General features: G+C 39.0%; 1 protein-coding gene across 1 annotated transcript in view; it reads left to right on the top strand.

Annotated features, from left to right (window-relative positions):
* The window catches only part of PRKD1 (protein kinase D1), a 352693-nt gene that overhangs the window by 181096 nt on the left and 144972 nt on the right, over nucleotides 1-26625 (top strand). Inside the window, exon 3 of the mRNA XM_010843418.1 lies at nucleotides 15218-15356. Within this exon, the coding sequence (XP_010841720.1) occupies nucleotides 15218-15356 (139 nt within the window). The remainder of the gene's footprint in view (nucleotides 1-15217; nucleotides 15357-26625) is intronic.

Raw genomic sequence — 26625 nt, 5'->3', positions numbered from 1 at the left:
GACTATGCCAGAGCCTTTGACTGTGTGGATCACAATAAACTGTGGAAAATTCTGAAAGAGATGGGAATACCAGACCACCTGATCTGCCTCTTGAGAAATTTGTATGCAGGTCAGGAAGCAACAGTTAGAACTGGACATGGAACAACAGACTGGTTCCAAATAGGCAAAGAAGTTCGTCAAGGCTGTATATTGTCACCCTGTTTATTTAACTCATATGCAGAGTACATCATGAGAAATGCTGGACTGGAAGAAACACAAGCTGGAATCAAGATTGCCGGGAGAAATATCAATAACCTCAGATATGCAGATGACACAACCCTTATGGCAGAAAGTGAAGAGGAACTCAAAGCCTCTTGATGAAAGTGAAAGTGGAGAGTGAAAAAGTTGGGTTAAAGCTCAACATTCAGAAAACGAAGATCATGGCATCCGGTCCCACCGCTTCATGGGAAATAGATGGGGAAACAGTGGAAACAGTGTCAGACTTTATTTTTTGGGGCTCCAAAATCACTGCAGATGGTGACTGCAGCCATGAAATTAAAAGACGCTTACTCCTTGGAAGGAAAGTTATGACCAACCTAGATAGCATATTGAAAAGCAGAGACATTACTTTGCCAACAAAGGTTCGTCTAGTCAAGGCTATGGTTTTTCCTGTGGTCATGTATGGATGTGAGAGTTGGACTGTGAAGAAGGCTGAGCGCCGAAGAATTGATGCTTTTGAACTGTGGTGTTGGAGAAGACTCTTGAGAGTCCCTTGAACTGCAAGGAGATCCAACCAGTCCATTCTGAAGGAGGTCAGCCCTGGGATTTCTTTGGAAGGACTGATGCTAAAGCTGAAACTCCAGTACTTTGGCCACCTGATGCGAAGAGTTGACTCATTGGAAAAGACTGTGATGCTGGGAGGGATTGGGGGCAGGAGGAGAAGGGGATGATAGAGGATGAGATGGCTGGATGGCATTGCTGACTCGATGGACGTGAGTCTCAGTGAACTCCGGGAGTTGGTGATGGACAGGGAAGCCTGGCTTGCTGTGATTCATGGGGTTGCAAAGAGTCGGACATGACTGAGCGACTGATCTGAATGTGATCTGATAAACTAATAGAGTTAACCTTTGTTTATTATCATTAATGAAGACAGTAGTCAGATGTACAAATTTTCCAAGTACATTTTATTTTTCAATTTTATTTTACAAAATTTAATAGAAATCTTTTCCAATGTATTAATCAGTACTATGTATGTGTTTCTTTTTATCTAAAAGATCAATTGCTCTATAAATATTAGTTGCAATCCCATGTAATGCAATATTCCTTTGAGGGTGGGATGTGGAAAGGCTGACAGCCCCTTGTCTCAATGATCCCAACCAGTTTTTCCACTGCTGTTAGCTGACCACTCCGCTGTCAGCCAGTCTTCCCCGGGCTACTTCAGTCTACTGTTTGAATGACTTGTCTATCTAGTAAGAACTGGAGATTGCCAGGGAATAGCTGCTATAAAGCTCATTAAGCCCATTACTTTGGTTTGTTCAAAATCTATAATCTGTAGGCCTAGATTTGTACTTTCTGGCCAAGAAAAGCGCTCAGGGTTTTCAACTCTGACTCACTGTTTGCTGGACATTTGACTACACTTACTGTATTTTTTTTTTCTAAGAGAAGCAGAACTGAGAGAAAAGATCAAGGAGTATATTTTAAGAGACTTGGCTGCTCATCCTTGTTCTGACATCACCTAATATTGCCACCTTGGTAATATGTTCTGGACATCAATCTACTTATCTCCAAATGAGAGGATAAATAATCTCTGGGAGTTCATCTTTCCCAAAGTTTCTGATTCTTAAACCTTTTTAGTTGCTGTCACATTCTTCATTTTATCCAATATATTTATCAGTTGTCATTAGTTCATTAATAAACAAACATGTAGCTTTATTATACAATGTAAAAAATCCACAGTATGCTATAATGACAGTTTTATTCACAGTGAGACAAAGAGTGTGAAGTATATATATTTTTTCCATTTCCAAGCTGCACATCCACACACATAATTACTGTTGTGTGAATAATTTCAGAGTACCTACTAAGTCTTCTAATAGCTATCACTGACTAGTAATCTGTCAGGGTATAATGTAGGATAATATGTTTTTACACAACAATGGTGAGGATCTCATTAATTATTACCACCTATAATTGCTTGATATGAACATTTATTCTAAAACTTAAAAATTATATACAACAAAATAATGATTTAAAATACTTCTAGGAAGTCTATATGCAGAAGTTGCTGCATTAGAGTTAATGATGTATTAAGTCATTTCTTATTGCTTTTGTCTTTTTAATAGGTGGCATATTATTCAAATTAAAATAGAAGAAAAGTCTCTGCCAACAATTAAGCATCACACTGAGTCACACCTGCTGCCTTAAAGATAAGCATATAATTTATTAGACAGACTTCTTGAGCAATATCTGATACTGAACATCAGTATATTTATATGCCCAGGGAAGAAGAATTAAAGTCTAGCTTTATTCTCTAAAGGTATTGCAAGTTCAGGTTTTATGCATGTTTCTATGTCTTTTAGTATGGCTGAATTTCAAAGTTCATAATCAAAATCTACCATTTCACTTTTAATCTAAACTTTAATTTCAAAAGATTTCAAGTCCCTTTCGTTGATAAAGTATATTCTTTCTTTTCTCAGGTATCTTTTTTTCTTTTATATTGTACAGCATATAGAGGGTAAGGCTAAGTCCAGATTTAAAATTATGAATGAAAATGATTGTTTAAACGATGGGTTTTGACTTTAATGAAAAGGAGAGAGGCTTAAAAAAAAATCTAAGCAGAAGACAGTCCATGGGTCAGATTCTAATCTGCCTGTCGGAAAGTAAGAATGGATAAATTAAAGTTCTTTCTAGGATGAGAAAAGGAAATTTTTGGCAGTAGAGTGGAGAAAGGAGGACTAACTGAAGTGACTTGTTTCTGAGCTTGGACCAGGAAGATTTCTGACATTGATAGCATCCCTTTCCAAAGGAAGCATTAAGTTTGTGGAATAGTTGCTCATGTGAGAGAAGAAACTACCAAGGGAACAAGGCAAGGATTGTGACTTTTGGCCGTGGAGATCTGCATTTGGACAGCATGCCAGTGGCCCAGAAAAATAGCAAAGTCATATGGAGAGCGATATGTCACTGGCTCTGCAGTGGACAGTGGTGCCTTTTTCATAGCTGGAAAATGTATAATGAATCTTCTTAGAATCAGCACTGTAATTATCGTTTAGTCTTTATTGTTTTGGAAACTGAAAATTTTCATATACTTTAAAAAAATATTGTATGAAAATAGGCATTGCAAATTTATTTACATGAATCACATCTCTAAGACTAAGACATGATTGATTGGACCAAGAATCTCTAGGAAAATAGGTTGCCGCTAGGAGAGATAGTAAAGTACTATCTTTAAGGGTTTGTTTGTTTTAGTCACCAAGTCGCATCTGACTCTTTTGCCACCCCATGGACCATAGCCTGCCAGATTCCTCTGTCTATGAGATTTCCCAGGCAAGAATACTGGAGTGGATTGCCATTTCCTTCTCCAGGGGATCTTCTTGACCCAGGGATCGAACCTACGTCCCCTGCTTGGCAGACAGATTCTTTACCGCTAAGCCACCTGGGAAACCTACCTTTAAGAGTAGTTCTTAGTTATTTTGATGGAACAGTATTCTTTTCTGCCTAACTTGGATCAGAGTAGCATTGGGTGGAGGTGGGAGGGAGTGAAGAAAAAAGAAAAGTTAAAAATTTTTTTCTGCTTTCTGTTTCCTAAGATTACATTCAGAAACTAGTCACATAGTTATGTGGTCATAGTGTGGAATTCTTTTCAAGTGCCTCCTTTTGAGGATATGAAATCACCAAATAAAAGAGCCTGTGCCCAAATCTGAACACATTTCAGAACGATGCCTGCAAATAATATAGATTATTCACTTTTCCTTTTTTGCTCTAATTGACTTACATAAACTTGTGTTTCTAAGTGAAAATATAGTGTTCATGCTTTAGTAGGCTTCAGCCATCTCATAATTTTTTGTCATTCTTCCTGTAGTGCTATGTATGTGATAATCACCCAGTGGTTATTCACTAAGTGTTTGTTGTTTTTTCATTGACTTAATCTTTTTTTATACTTCATTTTTCAATCTTTTATTAGGTGATTTTTTTTAAAGGGGGATTGTTTAATTCCCTAGGCAAACTTAATAAGACAAGTTTATGAATGATGGGGGCTTCCCTAGTGTCTCATATGGTAAAGAATCTGCCTGCAATGCAGGAAACCCGTGTTTGATCCCTGTGTTGAGACTATCCCCTGGAGAAGGGAATGGCAACCCACTCCAGTACTCTTGCCTGGAGAATCCCATGGACAGAGGAGCCTGGAAGACTACAGTCCATGGGGTTGCAAAGAGTCAGATACGACTGAGCAGCTAACACTTTCACTTTTGTGAGCTGATGTCTTGGATCTCGCTGAAGATACCTCTTGGAAAGATCCTACTGGCCTAAGTGTCTAAAGCTTTCAGAACCATCTAAATGCCTGACCTTTCTGCTGCTTTTAGTTCCACAGCAGCCTCACTCCAGTGCAACTCCTCTGAGGGAGGTCCTAGTTCTCGTGAAAATAGTTGCTTGCAACGTGTCCTCATTGTCCCTGTACTCTTGGAACAAAACTTGGGGAGGAGTTTGGCTAGGAAGTGGTAGTACCTTTTTAATTTCTTTGCTGACTAAGGGTGACCAGTCATGGCACTGCTTGTTGTAAACAAGAGAGTTCTTGGAAAATGATTTGAGAATCATCTTTGATGAGGAGAGTGCCATCTTCAGCTGCCTGATGTATTCTCTTATTGAGCAGAAAAACTTAATTCCAGGCCTTTATTCATCACCTTTTAGCGAAAGTGAGCTGCAGTGTATTTTCATTTCCTAATCAGGCCATTCCTCTCTCTTTCTCTCCGATTTTTTTTTTTTTCTGCTTGACTGAGTCATGGATTAATTTGTTTCTGGTATTGCTTGTTCCTCGCCCTTTGTGATTGGCCTCAACTATGGAAAAGCACCCTTTGTTCCTTAGAGTTCCCGTTGGCCAGGTCGCATTTCAGCTACTCATTAAAACATGTATTTATTCTACTCTGGAGCACATTGTCTGGCTAGCCTTGAATTTATAGTGAAATGTAACAGTAAATTGTGCTCTGTGGTCAAAAAATGCCAAATGATACACACAGCAGCACAGAGGTTTCCAGCATAGGGTAGAATTAAAGAGCTTACGACCAATGCCGGGATTGTTGGCCATATTTTCACAGTGGCCAGTGGTGTTAGAGTCGAACTTGGAGAGAGCTTGAAATCACTTATCTCAGATGTTTGCGCTCACAACCACAAAGCCCCTGAGAAACATAGAACTGATCTTGTAATAAGCTCCAGCTGAGTTTACAAGCCTCTGAGCCTTTCTGAAAGCCTGTTTAGTTTAATGAGGGTTTTCAGATTTCAAAGCTCATACACCTTCACATAAAAACAGATGATTATGACCAAATTAGGGAATGTTGTTCCCTGAGTGTTTTCCCCAATATGTTCTCTTCTCAGTTGTCAGGCATTGTTCCATTACACTTTTCACCTTGCAGACATCATTTTTAAATATAATTTTTTGAAAGTCTTATTGTATATAGTTTCTATTCAAGCAGAACATTACATTACAAAAAAGAAAAGGTTTTCTCGTAATAGGAACAGACAAATATGCATCTGTTTTATTCTGGCCAATAAAAAAAGAAGGTACAATACTAAAAAAAAAAAAAAATCAAACCCTTAGCTCCTGCTGCCATGACAACTGTCCTGAGAGACTAGATCTCCATGTTCACCCCTGTGCCCTGTTTCACAAGGCTCTGCAACTTGTTTCTGAATGTCTTGTTAGTGAAGAGAGACCAGCCATGTCTGTGACCCAGTAAGAAGGAAAATGGGAGAGTGGATCTCCCCACCTCAGTCATTTATATGTTGGAGAAACCACCTTCAAAAACATTTAGAACTCTACCTTCATTTTTTAAATTTAGTCTTTTAAAATAATGGTTTTATTGTGTGGCATATATTGGTATTTTTGTACTTATTCTGACTTTTCCAAATGTTTTCTGAGTCACCCTTGGAAAGACCTATAATAATTAGGATATGAGGCATTTAAGCCTTGCTGCTGCTGCTGCTAAGTCGCTTCAGTCGTGTCCGACTCTTTGCGACCCCATGGACTGCAGCCTACCAGGCTCTTCCATCCATGGGATTTTCCAGGCAAGAGTACTGGAGTGCCTTCTCCGATTCAAGCCTTACTTGAATACCAAATCTTTGATTACATTACATTACACCCATGGTTTTACAAGGAGGCATGTCACAGAGTGTGAGGTCCATATGTCAGCAGTACTGAACCACAAGGATGGTATATAGAGGTGACTAAGAGGCGTGTTGCCTGGAAAATCCCATGGATGGAGGAGCCTGGTAGGCTGTAGTCCATGGGGTCGTGAAGAGTTGGACACGACTGAGTGACTTCCCTTTCACTTTTCACTTTCATGCACTGGAGAAGGCAATGGCAACCCACTCCAGTGTTCTTGCCTGGAGAATCCCAGGGATGGCGGAGCCTGGCGGGCTGCCGTCTATGGGGTCGCACAGAGTCGGACACGACTGAAGCGACTCAGCAGCAGCAGCAGCAGCAAGAGGCGTGTGGATAAGGTCAGGCTGCACCAAAATTGTGATGAGCCAGTAGAATCCTTGTCTCCTAAGCCCCTCTTTAGTATTCCTACCTATCCTTCCACCACACGAGCACATGGACAATGCATTTGCTTAGAAGATGGTAAAGTTTAGATTTTCTTAGGGGAAACAGTTGCTGTTTCATTTCTTCCTTTCCAGCTGTTACTTTCTATTCACCCCAGCTCAAGCACTGAATCCCTTGAATTTCCTCTTCTCTCTTGAGTCAGAATCAGCCACCCATAGTTTTTCAAAGAATGTGGTAAGAGGAACTGTGAATTAATTAATGTATTATATTTGGGAAACATTTATATTCTAATCAAGGGCAATCCTTTAACAGTTAGTTTGACTCAATAGGTCAAACTGTGTTTTGAGGGTTATGTGATAATTACTAAATTTATTTATTCTTATTTTATTAAATATACTTTGCATATTTATTTCAATGTAACATTAAATTTGTATTCTTACTACCTGTAGGTATTTTATTTTTCTTTAATTTACTTTTCTTACAAATGCTATTTACATGGAATTAAATAGCAAAGAGTTTGGGTAGAAAATATTGATATTCTATATTTAAAAACACATGAGAGTTTGGCTTTCATTCACAAGGAGTATCTGGTATGGGGCCTGCTTACCTGCCACAAACAAATAGAAAATAATGCAGAAAATGTGAAATGCCTGTTACAGACACTGGCCCATAGGCAATGCAGGTGATCCCTGAGAAAAGGAAACAAACAAGGTAGTTGAAACAAGTACAGTCACATGAGGCTTCTGCCTGGAACCTGATCCAGAGTGTAGTATAGGGAGAAAGAACCCAAGAGCTTAGTTATCTGGTTGTATGGAGGAAACAGGTAATAGAGCTCAAGGTGACCATGTCAAAAGAATTTTCATGGGAAGAATACTGGCAAGGTAGGAGCTATACAAGGGAAGAGCTCCAGAAAACTGCTTAAGGGGCCAGTTGAATAGTAAAGTGAATAGAAGTCCATAGAGTAAAAGTCTATGAGGCAGAACAAAGAGCAACAGTGGGAACCTGTAAAATGAACTCTCCAGAGCCTATAGAAGACTGAGAGACAGTCAAGTTTCTCCAGACAGACAGAAATTTCACTGAACATTTGAGGTGTTCTGTAGAGATAGAGTCATGCATTAGTTGTTGTTCAGTTGCTCTGTCGTGTGTGACTCTTTGTGACGCCATGGACTGCAGCACGCTAGGCTTCCCTCTCCTTCACTATCTCCCTGAGTTTGCTCAAATCCATGTCTATTGAGTTGATGATGCCATCCAGCCATCTCATCCTTTGTTGCCTCCTTCTTCTTCTGCCCTCAAACTTTCCTAGCATCAGGGTTTTTTCCAATGAGTTGGCTCTTTGCATCTGGTGCTCAATGGATTGGAGCTTCAGCATCAGTCTTTCCAATGAATGTTCAGGGTTGATATCCTTTAAGATTGACTGGTTTGATGTCCATCTTTGCCGGCATCACAGTTCGAAAGCATCAATTCTTCAGCTCTCACCCTTCTTTATGGTCCAACTTTCACATTTGTGTGTGACTACTGGCAAAACCATACCTTTGACTAGATGGACCTTTGTTGGCAAACTGATGTCGACATGCATTATTAGTAGTTCAGTCACTCAGTTGTGTCCGACTCTTTGCAACCCCGTGGACTGCAGCAGGCCAGGCCTCCCTGTCCATCACCAACTCCTGGAGTTTACTCAAACTCATGTCCATTGAGTCAGTGATGCCATCCAATTATCTCATCTTCTGTCATCCCCTCCTCCTCTTGCCTTCAATCTTTCCCAGCATCAGGGTCTTTTCAAATCAGGTGGCCAAAGTATTGGAGTTTCGTAGGGCTAAATTATCCCTAGACCAAGTACTGTTCTAAAGCTCCCATAACAAATCTTAAAAGTACACCTTAGAAAGATAAAACCAGTCTGCAAGTACTTTAATGTTTTGCCAAAACAAATATCAGTGTTTTTTAAAGGAAGACAAAGACCAACTGTTCATGTTAATTCATAAAACCTGGTATCAGATTTTAAAAGTTATTGTTCAGTTGCTAAGTTGTGTCTGACCCTTTGTGATCTCATAGAGTGTAGCATGCCAGCTCCTCTGTCCTCTCCTGTCTCCTGGAGTTTGCTCAAACTCATGTCCACTGAGTCCATGATGCTATCTAACCATCCTTTGCAACCCTCTTCTTTTGCCTTATTCATTTCCAACATCAGGGTATTTTCCAGTTAGTTGGCTCTTTTCATCAGGTGGCCAAAGTATTGGAGCTTCAGCTTCAGCATCAGTCCTTACAGTGAATATTCAAGGTTGATTTCCTTTAAGATTGACCAGTTTGATATCCTTGCAGTCCAGGGGATTCTGAGGAGTCTTCTCCAGCACCATGAGTAGAAAGCATCAATTCTTTGGTGCTCAGCCTTCTTTATGATCCAACTTTCACATCTGTACATGACTACTGGCAAAACTATAGCTTTGACTAGTGACAAAACCATATCTCTGACTAGACAGATCTTTGTCAGCAAGGTGATGTCTCTGCTTTTGAATACACTATCTAGGTTTGTCATAGCTTTCCTTCCAAGGAGCAAGCATCTTTTGATTTCATGGGTGCAGTCACCATCCATAGTTATTTTGGAACCCAAGAAAATAAAATCTGTCTGCTTCCACTTTTTCCTCTTCTGCTTGTCTTGAAGTGATGGGACCAGATGCAGTGATCTTAAATTTTTTAGTGTTGAGTTTCAAGCCAGCTTTTTCACTCTCCTCTTTCACCTTCAACAAAAACACTTTAGTTCCTCTTCACTTTCTGCCATTTGAGTGGTATCATCTACGTATCTGAGGTTGTTGGTATTTCTCCTGGAAATCTTGATTCCAGTTTGTGGTTCATCCAGCCCAGCATTTTGTATGATGTACTCTGCATATAAGTTAAATAAGCTGGGTGACAATATATAGCTTTGTTATACTCCTTTCACCGCGTTGAACCAGTCATTTGTTCCGTGTCTGATTCTAACTGTTGGTTCCTGATGTGCATACAGGTTTCTCAGGAGACAGGTAAAGTGGTCTGATACTCCCATCTCTTTCAGAATTTTCCAGTTTGCTGTGATCTGCCCAGTCAAAAGTTTAGTGTAGTCAGTGGCAGAAGTAGGTGTGTACTTGTGGAACTCCCTTGCTTTTTCCATAATACAACGAATTTTGGCAATTTGATCTCTGGTTCCTCTGCCACTTCAAAACCCAGCTTGTACATCTGGAATTTCTCAGTTCACATACTGCTGAAACCTAGCTTGAATTTAAAAAGTAGGCATATAAAAAAGCAGGAAAACGTGACCCATAACTGGGATTAAAAGAGCTAATTGAAACAGATCAGAAATGGTAGAGGTGATGGACTTTGATGAAAAGAACTTTCATGGTTACATGAGAAATACGAAGTGAAATGCTTGTATGCTGAAAACAAATACCTCTGAGCAAAAGCAAAGGCAAATAAATAGAAAAGCATTGCATAATCATGCATTGGGAGAATTAACGTTGTTAGTATGTCAAACTACGATAAGTAATCTACAGATTCAACGCAATCCCTATCAAAATTCCAAGGAGGTTTTTTACAGAGGTAGAAAAACAACTTTAAAATTCATATGGAATCACAGAAGACCCCTGAAAAGCCCAAGCAATTAGGCTGCTGCGGCTGCTAAGTCGCTTCAATCGTGTCCGACTCTATGTGACCCCATAGATGGAAGCCCACCAGTCTCCCCCCGTCCCTGGGATTCTCCAGGCAAGAACACTGGAGTGGGTTGCCACTTCCTTCTCCAGCGCATGAAAGTGAGAAGTGAAAATGAAGTCGCTCAGTCGTGTCCGACTGTTAGCGACCCCATGGACTGCAGCCCACTAGGCTCCGACATCCATGGGATTTTCCAGGCAAGAGTACTGGAGTGGGGTGCCATTGCCTTCTTCAGTGAGAAGCAATTATGAGCCAGAAGAATAAACCTGGAGACATGACACTTTCTGACTCAAAATAGATTGTAGTAATCAAAACAATATGACATAAAAAAGATATATAAACCAATGGCTAGACTAATCAAAACAGAAAGAGGACACAAATAACAGATATGAGAAAATAGTAGAGAGAAATCACTTCAGACCCTGCAGACATTAAGTCAGATTAAAAGTTATTTATTGTATGATACCATTTATATGACATTCTTAAAAAGACTAAATTATAGTAAAAGGAACTGTTTTCTATTTTGGTCGTGATGTGTATAGCACATATATGTCATGTGGTTATGGTATACAGTTTTCAAAACTTGCAGAATTTCACACCAAAAAGGAGAGATTTTACTTTATGTTCAGTTCAGTTCAGTTGCTTAGTTGTGTCTGACTCTTTGCGACCCCATGAATTGCAGGACGCCAGGTCTCCCTGTCCATCACCAACTCCCGGAGTTCACCCAAACTCATGTGCATCAAGTCAGTGATGCCACCCAGCCATCTCATCCTCTGTCATTCTCTTCTCCTCCTGCCCCCAATCCCTCCCAGCATCAGGGTCTTTTCCATTGAGTCAACTCTTCGCATGAGGTGGCCAAAGTATTGGAGTTTCAGCCTCAGCATTAGTCCTTCCAATGAACACCCAGGACCAATCTCCTTAGGATGGACTGGTTGGATCTCCTTGCAGTCCAAGGGACTCTCAAAAGTCTTCTCCAATACCACAGTTCAAAAGCATCAATTCTTCGGCGCTCAGCTTTCTTCACAGTCCAACTCTCATATCCATACATGACTACTGGAAAAACCATAGCCTTGAGTAGACGGACCTTTGTTGGCAAAGTAGTATCTCTGCTTTTTAATATTCTATGTAGGTTGGTCATAACTTTCCTTCCAAGGAGTAAGCGTCTTTTAATTTCATGGCTGCAGTCACCATCTGCAGTGATTTTGGAGCCCCCCAAAAATAAAGTCTGACATTGTTTCCACTGTTTCTCCATCTATTTCCCATGAAGTGATGGGACCAGATGCCATGATCTTAGTTTTCTGAATGTTGAGCTTGAAGCCAGCTTTTTCACTCTCCTCTTTCACTTTCAGTTCCTCTTCACCTTCTGCCATAAGGGTGGTGCCATCTGCATATCAGGCTATTGATATTTCTCCTGGCAGTCTTGATTCCAGCTTGTGCTTCTTCCAGCCCAGGATTTCTCATGATGTACTCTGCGTATAAGTTGAATAAGCAGGGTGACAATATACAGCCTTGATGTACTCCTTTTCCTATTTAGCCATTTATGATAGCATAAAATATGAAAACTTAGAGATGAATTTAGCAAATATATCTAAGACATATATACGGAAAACTACAAAAAAATTTTGAGAGAAATTTTAAAGAAATTAATATATTAAGCAGTATACCACCTTATTCATAACAAAAGAAATGTCTCCGCATTCTTAGAATATACATCTACTGAAGTTGGTTGATCTATGTTTCAGTGTAATATCATTGAAAAATCACCGCAGATCTATTTTGTACAAATTGACAAAGTGGTTCTAAAATGAGTATGGAAATTCAGAAAACATATAATATTCAAAGCAGTCTCAAAAAGGAAGAACATGAAGCACTTAACACTAACTATATTCAGCCTAATATAAAGTTTCAGTAATAAGTATAATGTGTTATTGACATAGTGATATTTATATAGTCAAACATACACTTATGTGACCCAGAAATTCTCTTCCTAAATTTTTAGTCATAGAAAATGAAAATATATACCCACTGAAACATTTGTACATAAGTTTTCATAGCATTATTATTTATAGTATCCACAAACCGAGGGGAAAAACACTAATGTCTGTCTGTGGGAGCACAGAGAAGCAAATATCCTTGAGCCATGTAATGAAATGCTAATAACTAAGAGTAAAAAGAGATGAATCTCAAATATAGAATGTGTAGACAAATCTCAAAAAGATTCTAATAAACAAAATAAGCCACTTAAAGAGCACACAGTACATGTTGTATGATTTCATTTGTATGAAATTCTGTAGCTGGTGAGCTAATCTTTGGTGATAGGGTAAATCTATGTTGAGTCAAAATGGTGTGTAGCATCAACTACAAGGGAGTACTATAAAGCTTAAGAGGTTGATGAATATGTTTCCTGTTATAATTTTTGTTGCATTGGTGTTGATGAAGAGTCAGAACTTAAGACTTTTACAATTATGTCCATTTCATTTACTGTAAATTGCCCATCAAGTGGAGTTGATTTTTAAAGTAATACGTGAACTGTTCACTGTTTTAGTTTAGAAAATGGTGTTTTAGTTCTTTCTTCTTTCTTTCTTTTCACTCAATTAATATTGTTGGAGAAATTACCAAAAAAGGAAGTATTAGTTTTAATTAGCACAGTGGAAGCAGTGACATCATTTCAGCTCTTGCGTTTATTTTAAGGAAGCCAACTTTACTAAGTGATATACAGATATATACCTGTATATATACTAAGTGTATATATATAGATAGATAGATAGATAGATATACTAAGTGTATACAGATATACAGATAAATCCTACTTGTCAGCAAACTCTTAAGAGCAAGAGGATGTTCTGTATATACTTATTTTCAGTTCACACAAAATATCTTAAAAGGATTGTAGCCCCTAATTTTATTAACATGGAAAAAGAAAGAAGAATGCATAATAAATTTATTTTTAGAAGATACCATATTCTGGACATTTCTTCATGACAGTACCTCCTTAAAATCAGCCTTTATTGACATACGTGTCAGACACATCACAAGTTTCAGGAACAAGACAATTTTTTCTCTTTGACTTATGACCTTTTCCCACACAAGACAAATATAGATTTATAAAGCAAATAGCAGTTGCTGATTATGTGAAAATATCACATACAAGAAAAGAGCCATTTTCACATGCAACATTAGCCTACGTTCTTTGTTTTAGTAAAAATCTTCCAATACTAATACAGAATGCTCTTTGTAATAAACTTAAAATTGACTTTAAGGTTTTTCTCTTTTTAATATCTTTATATTGATTTTTATTTTAAAAAATTATTTCATATTTCAGTAGAGCCAGTTAACAATGTTGTGATATAATTTTGGGTGAACAGCAAAAGGACTCAGCCATACATGTATCCATTCTCCCCCAAACTCCCCTCCCAGCTAGGCTGTGCATAATGTTGGGCAGCATTCCACGTGCTATACAGTAGGTCCTTGTTGGTTATCCATTTTAAATATAGCAGTGTGTACATGTCCACCCCAACTCCTTAACTATCTCTTCCTCACATTCTCCCCCTCCTCCAGCAACTGTAAGTTCATTTTCTAAGTCTGTGAGCCTCTTCTGTTTTGTAAGTAAGTTCACTTGTATCATTTCTTTTTAGATTCCACATGTAAGGGATGTCATACGATATCTCTTCTTCTCTCTTTGGCTTACTTCAGTAAGTATGACAGTCTCTGGGTCCATCCATGTCGCTGCCGTTGGCATTATTACGTCCTTTTTAATGGCTGAGGAATGTTCCATGGTATATATTTACTACATCTTCTTTATCCTTTCCTCTGTCCATTGACATTTAAGTTGCTTCCATGTCTTGGATGTTTTAAACAGTGCTGCAGTGAACTCCGGAGAGATTCTTAAGGACGTTTCTATCCTTTGATCAAATAATTTTACTTTTAAAACAAAACTGATCAGCCAGTACTGTGGTTTGAATTTAATACTCTTTCTTGCATTAGAAGGAAGAGAGGAAATGTAAGGAATAATATTGATTGTTAATATTCTGATAGTAATTGTTAATATCAGAATTTTTATAGACTTGCTCAGTATAAAATGTCATTCAGTTAGCTTTCATTATATGCCTGCTACTGGGAGATAATCTTGGGTAATAAACTTGGATTTATCCTTGTGAGGAGAATATTAACTATGTATACTTGAATTGACTTTTAGCTGTTGTGTTAATACTTACCTGTTTCATCTAGATGGCATGGAAACTAAATGCACTGTATGAGCAGCAGCAACAGGGAGAGTTGGATTGTTTCCTCTGGTGCTTCCCTGAATCAAAGGATCTAGATAACACCTTTGCCCACACACAGAACATATTTAGATTTATTGAGTCATCTCTTATTTTTGAATATGCCAAAATGGACTGGCCTCTTTTTTTTGCAGACAAATTGCAACAACATTTGTAATGGAATTGTAACATAGTCCCATTTTAATGTTATTGAATTGCTGTAAGTCATGTGAAAAGACTCAGTTCTTAGAACTCACTGTAATTCTTAACCACTTTACTGCCACAAATGTCTTTGAATCTTATCTCAGATTCTCCTGTTTTTTTGCTCCGTAATTAGAAGAGCATTTTGTTGTTATTGCTTTTATGAACTGTGATTTCTTTCCTCCTGCTTTGGAGTCATTTCAGTATCTACTTGGCCATTCGTTTTTATTTGTTAATGTTCTAGATATTTTGAACTTTTGTAATTAGCTTGTATTTGTGCTCTGACATGTATTTATTTGATCTTTATTTTAAATTTAGGAAGATTTTGACGCTTAACCTGTTGTGGTGTTTGTATTTACAGTTTCCTGAATGTGGTTTCTATGGAATGTATGATAAGATCCTGCTTTTTCGCCATGACCCTACCTCTGAAAACATCCTTCAGCTGGTGAAAACAGCTAGCGATATCCAAGAAGGCGATCTCATTGAAGTTGTCTTGTCAGGTAGTATACTTTTTCCTTAATAGATTAATACTTTGCATCTAGAGAATTCTTGGCCATAAGTTTTACTTTTTTTTTGGTTTTGATTTCATTAATTTATATTAAACACTTGATTTTGTATTGGGTATAGTCAATAAACAATGTTGGGTTAGTTTCAGATGAACAGCAAAGGGACTCAGCCATACATATACATGTATCCTATTCCCCCAAACTTCCCTGCCATCCAGGCTTGGCCATAAATTTTTAAGGCAGCATTAGAAAAAAAAAAATTACATCAAACCCAACCTCAAGAGGAAATTTTAGGGCTTTATCTATATGAACTTTCAACATTATTTTGAAAAAGAGCAAAAGGTTTCTCTTGAATTGGCTCTTTCCCCACCCAGTTCTGTCCCAGTCACTTTTCCCAACTTTGCACTCTCCCCAAATCCCCCAAAACACACATGAATACTTTCATTCATTATTTAAATCACTTGAAACAGCAAAAGCAAATGAAAACACACTCACCAACATTGAAGTTAAGACAGATGTCAGGGCCCCAAATCTACTGAGTGTCTGAAAGCCAAGGCCTGGAAACCATTGCTTTAGTCCAGTCGAAACTCCAGTAGCTACTAGCCAAGATCAAATTGGAAACCAGAGCTCAGGAGTTACAGCAGGTCAGGCCATGTTGTACGACTTTAGCTAACTCACTCCCTGAGAAACAGCTGCATTTCCTCTGCCCAGATTGTTATTTCTTGTTTAGGATTTATATTTCTTGTTTAGGATTGGACTGTGCCTGTCACAAAAATTTAACTTTTTAAAAAAATGCCAGAGAACTCATGTAGCAGGGGTCTTAACAACAGTAATCAGTCCAATATTCTAAAGAGGTCTAGATTTTTATTGTTTATCTTCATTAAAATTGAGTCATTATTGAGAAATTCAGATTGTACTGCTCCTTTTTCCCTTCTGGCCTTCTTAAAGGAAATCTGTTCACTTTAAAAATGTTTCTAGGCTTCATTTTCCTCAAGTTCCAGAGCCCTGTACTTGGATGCACTGATTATAATTCACCTGGCCTTTGGTTTGATGAAGTCCAGTTCGCATTGTCTGTATTGATTCTCCTTGATAGGAGACCCTGAGAGGTCTTGGGATTGCCACATTTTCATTGGGTAGATAGAGCCTGTAAAACAGCTGGTTTCACTAGATAAAAATAATAATTTTCCTGTTGCTTATAGTTTTGCCAGTTGCTAAACAAACCAAAAAAGGAAAGGTTTTCCCTTTTTTAAATTTGAGGGGGAATCACTTGCTTGTGTCCTCCCTTTTCCTTTTCTCTGACTCTTTGGACATTGGCTCACTGCGCCTGGCCTCACAGCACGAGTGCCTCGCCATGTTGTCCTCTAAGTTTCCTGTTTCTGAACACTGGAGGCAGCCTGAAATAAATTATTCAGAGACAGCATGCACCAGATCTATCGTCACCATAATTCATGTTAGACTCAAAGCCAGTCGGCTTTGCAAAGAATATGTTTTATGAGCCCTTTTCCTGTGGCTGTGCCCAGAAATATATGAAGATTTTCATAACTGGATTTCTAAATTATTTCTTTTTCTTCCCATTTTACATTTGTTGTCAAGTCCTCAGAGTAACACCCTACAGATTGAATGCAAGCTATATGTGTGTGTTCTTACGGGGAGAGCTGCTGCCCATTTGCATGTTATCCCCATGCCTTCCATGAGCCAGACTTGCCGTGCCCCATGCTGACCTGACGTAACAGTGTTCTGCTTTTCCTCTCCATCTATGCAAACCCAGAACCTCGCTATGCCTACACTCCACCTCTTTTGTCATCCACCCTGGATGTTCTCTGTCCCGCCTCTCCTATCTCCCTGGCCACAGTGCTGAGGGGTGTTTAAAGGTGTCCCTTTTCCTCACTTGCTGCCCGATCAGGTGATCGGGCAGCTCAGGAAAGCCTCTTCTACTCTCTCAGCAGCTGTCTGGTTGGTATTTAAAAGAAGCCATTTTATAACAGCCTGATCTCATTCTTCTCCTGAACCGTAACCTTTGAACCCTTTTCACATTTCACGTAGTTCCACTTCCCTGACACATTTAACCCTTATATTATTCACATACATATGCATATGTTACACACATGTGTACATATAGTGCATATATACAGTGTGTGCCTACGCATGCAATTATGTTTGGATCTCCAGCATTTGCCTGTAAACATCTTTGGCAGCTATATTCTTCTACCTCTTCTCCCTCTCTAATGCTCAGTATTTTGCTTTTCTCAGTACATATTAAGAATAGTGTTTACTTAAAACCTCCCACCCCTCCGTTTTATACCCCTGTTTCCCCCACGCTGCTTACCTTTGCTCATTGTTGTCAGTCACCCACAGCATAGCCTCAACTCTGGCCTCACCGGTAAGGCGCAGCCCCAGCTCGGAGATCTCCACTTGGCAGCACTCCTTCTCCAGCTTGTCAGTCGCCACCAAATACACAATTCCTGTCTTTTTCACTGTAGTTTTTAGTCATTAACTCTCTACCATTTTCGGACTAGATTTCCTCCTTTATTCTTCTTTCCCCACAGCTCATGGCCCTCTGTATTCATGTCTTACATCACTTTGATGCAATATTGACTACTTGATATTCTGTTACATCATAGCAGTTCCTGCTATACCTGTCTGTAATCTGAATTGCTTTAACAATCTTTTTTGCCATCCCTGTTCCTGAACCACACATGACTGCCAGACACACATCCCTTGCCAGCACGGCTCAGGGCAGATCTGTCCTTCACCTGGCTTTACTGTTGTGTTGCAGGCTTCTCTCCCTATCCTTTTGTTACCATAGACATGAGGTTCTCAGTAAACATATATGGCTTGCTTGATTGGCTATTGGCTATCACATTAGAAGTTATCACATATACACAATTTTGTAAAAATACTTACTTGTTGTAAAAATATTATTTATAGATATATCCTCAAAAGTAAACTGAACTTCAAGTCTCCTTGCTATGCATTTACCCAGCCCTGACATGGAATTAGTGCCTGTGATGTGGGCAGGATTGTATTACATTATAATTTGAGGCAAGACAAATGATAGCTACTAAGACACTGCAGGTCATGGTGCAAGGAAGCTCATAAACATACTCATTCCTGAACCAGTCCTTGAAGAGAATGGATGCTATGATTGGCCAGAGAAATATGCCATTTCCTGGAGGTGTGGTAGAGGATCCGCTTCATTCAAAATGTAATGGGTAAGTGGAGCAGAGGAGCCAAACACTGGACATCCCCGCTATGGCCTTTTGACCAGTTCCAGAACATAAACTTGCTGTGGAAATTTCCCTCCTGGAGACTATAATTTTACTGTTAAAATTCATTTATCCAAGCTTTCTGTTTTTCCTCATGAAAAATTAAATTTTACTCTGTAGTGACATAAACATAATCTGATTCTTTTCATGTTTGATCAACATTCCACTAACAGGAACATTTTCTGACATAGTATGGTAATAAAATGTCAGAAAATATGGAAAGTATTAATTTTCAGTAAGGTTAAATCCTCTTGTCTCTTCAGACGACATCAAAGATTTTCTTGTGCTTATGTCATTTTCTGCTGAGACCTTTCCTCATCTGTAAGTACTAACTGGACTGCTCCTGGCTAATTCACTGGTTCCCCCCTCTTTTTTTTTTTTTTTAATTTTGGAAAACATGGCTTGGTTGAGCTAGTGCTTTTATACCCAGTAAGCCAGGAAAAGATTGCTCATGGGTGGATGGGAGTAGGTTATAGAGAAAAAGAAAAAACAACTCCATGGAAGTGCCCCACCATATACACTCCCACAGCTGGCAAACTTCGTCTGCTGTTATTGTTATGAAGTAAGAAAACACTGCAAATGGAAATTTCTTTTACTAAAGGCAAAGTCAAGTTCAAGTATATGGTACTGAGCTGTGAAAGTTAATGAAATTTATCTGAAGTCTTCTTCATGATGAATCTCTACTGAAGCCTGGTAATTCAGCCATAGTCAAGCATATTAATAACAGGACTGAGTTCATATGACTCAGCTCTTTTTGCTTTGTTTTGTTTGGACTTGATCTCTAATAATTGTGTATTTGTGTGTATGTATCTATCTTGTAGGTGATTAAATAGAAAATAGACAAGGACTGTAAGAACTTACCAAATAAAATCACAATTTAAAGTCTTAGAGCTAAATATTAAGTCTTTCTTTTATTAACATAAATTAAGAGCTAAATATTAAGTCTTTCTTTTATTATATTTTTTCTGGGAAATTTTCATTACCCTTCACAGTAGATTGTCCTGATTATGTATACCTTTGCAAAGTGTTGTTTAAACATGTGGTTATTTGTTCCCAGCTGTTGAGGGATGGGAGCTTCCTTGGAAAGCTAGTGCTATAGCCCAGTTAGAAGGATTTGGGCCTGTTCTTGGGCAGTGACAAAAGATCTGGAAATGAGGTAGAGATCAAGATATAGTTTAAAAGTAAAATAGATATAGTAACCATATGGGTATAGTTCATGAAGGAGATGAGAAAAAGAAGGGGACACCAAGGAGAGCTATAGCTGCCTTAGCACGATCTCACTTCCTTTTCGTCTTCCTAAGTCTTGTCCTCATACATTGTTCAGCGCATCTGCCAAATGGTTTGGGGATTCCCCTGAGGGGCTGAAGAACTGATTTTATGGCCATATAGTACCATTGACTTCCTTCGTGATTTTGTACAAGTTGTATGTGTGTGTGTGTTAGTGGCTCAGTCCTGTCCCGACTCTTTGCAACCCCGTGAACTGGGGCCCTCCAGGATCCTCTGTCCATGGAATTCTCCAGGCAAGGTGAAGGCGCTCAGTCGTGTCTGACTCTTTGCAACCCCATGGACTGTGGCCTGCCAGGCTCCTCCGTCCATGGGATTTTACAGGCAAGAATACTGGAGTGGGTTGCCATTTCCTTCTCCAGGGGATCTTCCTGACCTAGGGATCAAATCCGGGTCTTCCACACTGCAGACTCTACCGTCTGAGCCACCAGGGAAGCCCAAGAATACTAGAGTGGGTAGCCATTCCTTTCTCCTAAGAGTCTTCCCAACCAAAGGATTGAACCTGGTTCTCCTGCATTGCAGGCAGATTCTTTACCATCTGAACCACCAGAGAAGTCAACCTCGGGGATTCAGAGATTCTGTTTGTTTGTTTTTGTTTTTATCTAAAAAGTAGCTTATACTGGAGGAAAGTATCATACGGTGATGATAAAACATAGATTCCATGTTTTATTCAGTTTGCAAGTAAAGCAGTATGCCTAAGCATTGAGTACAGTTTCCAGGGCCAGATTATCTGGGTTTATAGTGTGTATGTATGGTACTCACCTCTTAACATCTTTGCTAAGACATTAAATAATTCTGTGGTCCAGTTACCTCATCTATAAGATGGGGAAAACAATAGTACCTACATTGTACGGTTATTATAAAAATTAAGATAAATTAATGTGTGTAAAGCACTTTAGAGAATTTCTGTGCTTAGCAGCAGCAGAGTTGATGTTAGCTGTTTCGATTGCTCTCCTCAGACTCTCAAGTGGCCTTTTCCCATGATGTTCATGGTTGTTAAACATACCACAGAAGGAGATCCTGTTCTTTCATTACTTTGAGAAATGTTGTTTTAAGCAATGTTTAAAGAATTATTTACTGCAGGACTCTTCACAACTTTGGTGAATGCTAACAGGAAAGATAATTCTCCAAGATCACTTCTCAGTTTCATTGTATCACAGAATACTACCCCCTACCCCACCCCGCCCACTCTATCTGGTGAGTCTTGGGTTCAGCGGTTCACATGGGTCATGCCCACGGACCGGTGATGTGAGAGGGTATGTTCATTCTCTCTGTAGAGGCCACTGCTCTCTCACAGAGAGCAGTGTTTGAACCACGGGAAAGCAGGAGTTAAGAAGCAATAACTTTTTGTTTACATAGTAGCATAGGCTTTTGAAGCAGTTTGCACAAGCACTGATGTTTCCTTTGCAATGACTTTGTGACATAGTGAAATCAGATACCTTAAAAGCTATGGAATATAAATTTTAACTTGCCCATATCCTGCAGTGAGTAGGGGTAGTGTCAACCAGAGCTTGAATCTAAGTGACTAAACTCTTCATACTGCTTGAAGTTAGCCCTTTGAACTTGGACCAGTAAATAGGATTTCTTGAGAATCTGTTCAGAGAATTCCTACTATAGTAAGACAGTTTATATTTCAGGGAAACACTGATGATAGTTGAACAACAAAACCAGCAACAAACTAGCTACAAGTTCTATTGACGTGATCTTTATCACAGGGCCAGTATTTTCCCTCTTCCTCATAAAAATAGATACTTAATAAATGTACAAATTGTGATCAGGTTAAGAAAATTCTGGAGGCTTTTCTCTGTAGAGTTATGATACAAAATATGAAATAAAAAGTAACTGTGCCCTTGTTTAAATAGGATCCATTCATATAATTTCTTGGTTCTAATCAAAATTGAAATAGTGTCTTAGGATCAATATATTTAAGGTATCCTTATAACTGTTTTTCTGTTAGTAAGATTCATTGCCTAAACTATAAGTCAGAAAAAAAAAATGTAACAAAATTCTAACTAGTTCTTTATTTTATAGTAAGTGTAAATTATTGATTTAATGGTGCTGTGCAAGTAACATCTATTTCTCTCAGATATAGTACATTCCTTAGTAGTATGTTCTCCCTCTGAAATACGGATGGAAGGAATAAACCTTGAGACTGATATATTAGGTCCCTGCATTATTATTCATCCAGGAGTACGTAATATAGACATAAGCTTGTTTGTTTGCTTTTAATAAAGTGGAATTAGTCATAGGAAGCACCTCCTCAACCCTAATATTGCTTCGGTAACTAGATTGTAAAAGTCCTGGCCTTTACTGCTCAGTTTCTATTTCTTTGTAGTTGTTCTGGAGTATCTAGCTCTGCCAGGCTAAGTGGTCTCAGTTCCTGTCCAAGTTTAGTTGCAGTTATCTGTGTAGGTGGTTTTGTAACAATGGAAACCCTGAAAAATAAGATTATAGGTCATTACTCTTTTCTTCTAAGTATGGTTTATGTTAACTGTGTCTTCAGCATTTCTATTTATTAGTGTTATTAATTCTCTTCCATTCTTACCTTTCAAATAAACCTGGTTTGGGTCTCATTGTGACACCCTTAACCATTTTCAATGAAAAGTGAATGCAAAGAGCAGACTGTCGGATTCCCCACCCTTTCTTACTTGTGACCTCGTGGGGAGGTGAGGCCTCAGAGCACTCCTCCCGTACTTTGGTAGTTTTCTCGATTATTTGTCCTTTTGTGGTGGGTTCTCCAAGGAGATACAGTATAAGAGTGCATTGCTTCTCTTTTTTTAACCTAACTATCCTTAATTTCAAGTCAAAGAGAAGACATTCTCCCCAGGTCACATGGGGCATAAGACAAACCCTAAAGAAATGTTTTTTGAAGAATCTTCATTTGAAAATTTCATACATAAGTTGCATTTTTCCTACATTATATTTCTCTTTAATTTTTTAATGAAGTATTGTTGATTTACAATGTTATGCTTCAAGTATACAGCAAAGTGACTCAGTTACACATACATACATTTTTTTTCAGATTCTTTTCCCTTATGAAAGTGAAGTCACTCAGTCGCGTCTGACTCTTTGTGACCCCATGGACTGAAGCCCACCAGGCTCCTCGGTACATGGGATTCTCCAGGCAAGAATACTCGAGTGTGTTGCCATTTCCTTCTCTAGGGGATCTTCCTGACCCAGGGATCGAACCCAGGTCTCCCACACTGCAGGCAGATGCTTTAACCTCTGAGCCGCCAGGGAAGCCCCTTTTCCCTTATTAGATCAGATCAGATCAGTCGCTCAGTCGTGTCTGACTCTTTGCAACTCCATGAATCGCAGCACGCCAGACCTCCCTGTCCCTCACCATCTCCCGGAGTTCACTCAGACTCACATCCATCGAGTCAGCGATGCCATCCAGCCATCTCATCCTCTGTCGTCCCCTTCTCCTCCTGCCCCCAATCCCTCCCAGCATCACAGTCTTTTCCAATGAGTCAACTCTTCGCATGAGGTGGCCAAAGTACTGGAGTTTCAGCTTTAGCATCATTCCTTCCAAAGAAATCCCAGGGCTGATCTCCTTTAGGATGGATTGGTTGGATCTCCTTGCAGTCCAAGGGACTCTCAAGAGTCTTCTCCAACACCACAGTTCAAAAGCATCAATTCTTCAGCGCTCAGCCTTCTTCACAGTCCAACTCTCACATCCATACATGACCACAGGAAAAACCATAGCCTTGACTAGACGAACCTTTGTTGGCAAAGTAATGTCTCTGCTTTTGAATATGCTATCAATATTGAGTATAGTTCCATAGCTATATAGTAGGTCCTTGTCAGTTTTCTATTTTATATATAGTAATGTGTATACATTAATCCCAAACTCTCAGGCTAACACAGTTTTGAATAAATAATGTTTATTCCCCATGTTGTTCTTTAAGAAATAGATTAGTGATAGTGATATAAGGACATACAGCATTTATGATGTGTTTGGCACTGTTCTAAGTGCTTTACATATATTCTTTCAAAAATATGGATATTTCTTTTGTAGCATCCACATAACTTCAATTTGATAAATAGTGACTTCTAATCAAAGATTGTAGTGTAAGCCCTAGAGCTGCCATTTATTTCTTACATAGTGTTGGGCAAGTCACCTCATTCCTCTGAGTCTTTTGTGTGCTGTGCTTAGTCGCTTGGTCATGTCTGACTCTTTGCGACCCTATGGACTGTCGCCTGCCAGGCTTCTCTTTCCATGGGGATTCTCCAGGCAGTAGAACTGGAATGGGTTGCCATGCCCTCCTCCAGGGGATCTTCCCAACCTGGGATTGAACCCAGGTTTTATCACCTGTCAAATAGCAATATCAGTGTCTCCAGTATAGCGTTGGGTTCTAGATTTCATGAGAATAAATAGAAAACATTCATAAGATGCCTGGCACATGTGAAGTTTTCTTTCTTCGTGCCCCTCTTGACCCCACCGGGCTGCACATTGTTTGAAACAGGAACTGTTTATTTTGATATTGAATCCTCATGATCCAACATATGACATTCAATCAATGTCTATTTGTTTAGTAAGTAAATACATACTTAAAATGAACAGACCAAGAAACAAATGAATACTTAAATAGTTGCTCCATGTAAGATATCCAAAATTGCTGTTGTTCTGTTGGAATTGAATTTCAGTGCTTACTGTTGACACTTCTTGGCCTAATCTGTTAGTAAGATCTATATTATCATATGAGTAATCCTTTTTTTCTGATTTCTTGCTATCATCTATATATTCTTAAAAGCTAATTATAATTGGAAATTATTTTAGAAATTCAGTTCTTCCTTCAGAGCATTGCAATGTCTTTTACAACATTTCTCATGTAAAATGAGACCTAATTCATAAAATACAAATTGTTTTCTTATCTAGTTTTTGCAAATCCTGGATTATGCTCATCTCTGTGACCAAGTAAGCTCATTTACTATCAAAGGCCATTCATTCTTGCTTGAATCAGCTTTCCTACACATTGCTCTTTTCTTACAGATATCCTTGCTTTCTATCTAAAACCTGTTTCGTAGTCACTTCTTTTTAGTGCACTTCCCCTCCATATTAATCTCACTTTCCTTCATCAATTTACTGTCATTTCTTCATCTGATGCCTCAGTGTTCCATACCTGGCATTAGAGCTCAGAGAGGTGACCCTGGAGCTGACCTTGGGCTCTGCTTTCTGTTGCAGTGTGTGGAAGGAATAAAGAGTGATATCCTGAGGTGCTGGCTGACCTTGCCTGCTGCTCCCCCTCCTCCTTCCTCTCCTCACACTGAAGCTCTATGGTTTTATCCATCCAGCAGAACAGCTGTCTGTGCCTAAGGGTCAGCTGGCAAGATCTATAGAACACCTGAGTCATGCACTCCAAAACTGGAGTCTCAGTCTCTATAAATATCTCTATACCTGTACATACTGTGGTTTTCAGAGGACGACATATCAAGCCCCTCTGTTTACACAGAATTAGCCTAATGAGTAATTCTTTACCATTTGGCAAGTGAATATCCAGCCAGAAATCATGCTTTTTCCTTCTCTTCTCATCTACTACGTCTGTAACTGAGGACAGTATTGTAAGTCATCCAGATCAACAGGAAAAGAACACATGGATAGAGAAAACCACACAAAGGAGTTTTTTAAACTCTATATTGCCTGGCCTCTGTGTAACCAAAAATTCCTTATAATTGCTTCTTGGAGTGGAGATTGATCACTGTATATAAATCTTACCATGTTAGCACCTCAATGATATAACAGGGTCTCAGAAGACTTGCGTATTTAGAATCCTTCTGTTGTAGAAGACATAATGAGATGTTCTTGTTCTTTTTGTCTTTTTACGTTAATTTTGTCTTTACAATTGGTTTATAAAGCATATAAAATATCTTATTAATTTCTTATTTACCAGATTTAACTTAGAATTATTTGGAGCTTATCTCCAAAAATCACATTCCAACCCAAAAACAAAAACTTTGACGCATCAAAGATACTAAAATAGATGAGTTACAGGATCTGACCATAATATAAAAAACATTTTAGGCAATAATAGTATCTTGTAAATAAGTATGTTCTTGTGCATATGTGTGCTTAGTCACTCAGTCAAGTCCAACTCTTTGCGACCCCACGGACTGTAGCCTGCCAGGCTCCTCTATCCATGGGGATTCTCCAGGCAAAAATACTAGAGTGGGTTTCCATGCCCCCCTTCAGGGGATCTTCCCAAACCAGGGATCAAACCCAGGTCTCCTGTATTGCAGGCTGATTCTTTACCATCTGAGCCACTGGGGAAGCCCAGGAATACTGGAGTGGGTAGCCTATCCCTTCTTCAGGGGATCTTCCTGAGCCAGGAATCAAACTGGGGTCTCCTTCATTGCAGGCAGATTCTTTACCAGCTGAGCTAACAGCAAAGCCCACACAACTGTTCTTGGATTTGTTCTGAACAGAGATGGTACGGATTCTTTTTGAGTCAGAAACTTTGAAAAAATGGTTAGTTTTCTGCTGAGGTAAATAACACAGAACTCTTGTGCTTGGGCTCAAACTAGAAAATAGAAGCATTTGAGTTTTTATTTTGTCCATCTGTTATAAAAATATGAAATTGTAGTCATGAGAATCGGCTGAGGGATATGTATCCCACCAGGGCTCTGACTGTGCCCTGTCCGGTGTTGTAGCCACTAACTATGTGTGGTTAATTTCAGTTGAATACAACTAAACTAAACTTTTTTTGTGGGGCGGG

Source organism: Bison bison, unplaced genomic scaffold, assembly GCF_000754665.1.
Source record: "Bison bison bison isolate TAMUID 2011002044 unplaced genomic scaffold, Bison_UMD1.0 scf7180017864181, whole genome shotgun sequence".
In the NCBI taxonomy this organism is placed as follows: domain Eukaryota; kingdom Metazoa; phylum Chordata; class Mammalia; order Artiodactyla; family Bovidae; genus Bison; species Bison bison.
This window is presented reverse-complemented; position numbering and strand designations above follow the sequence as displayed.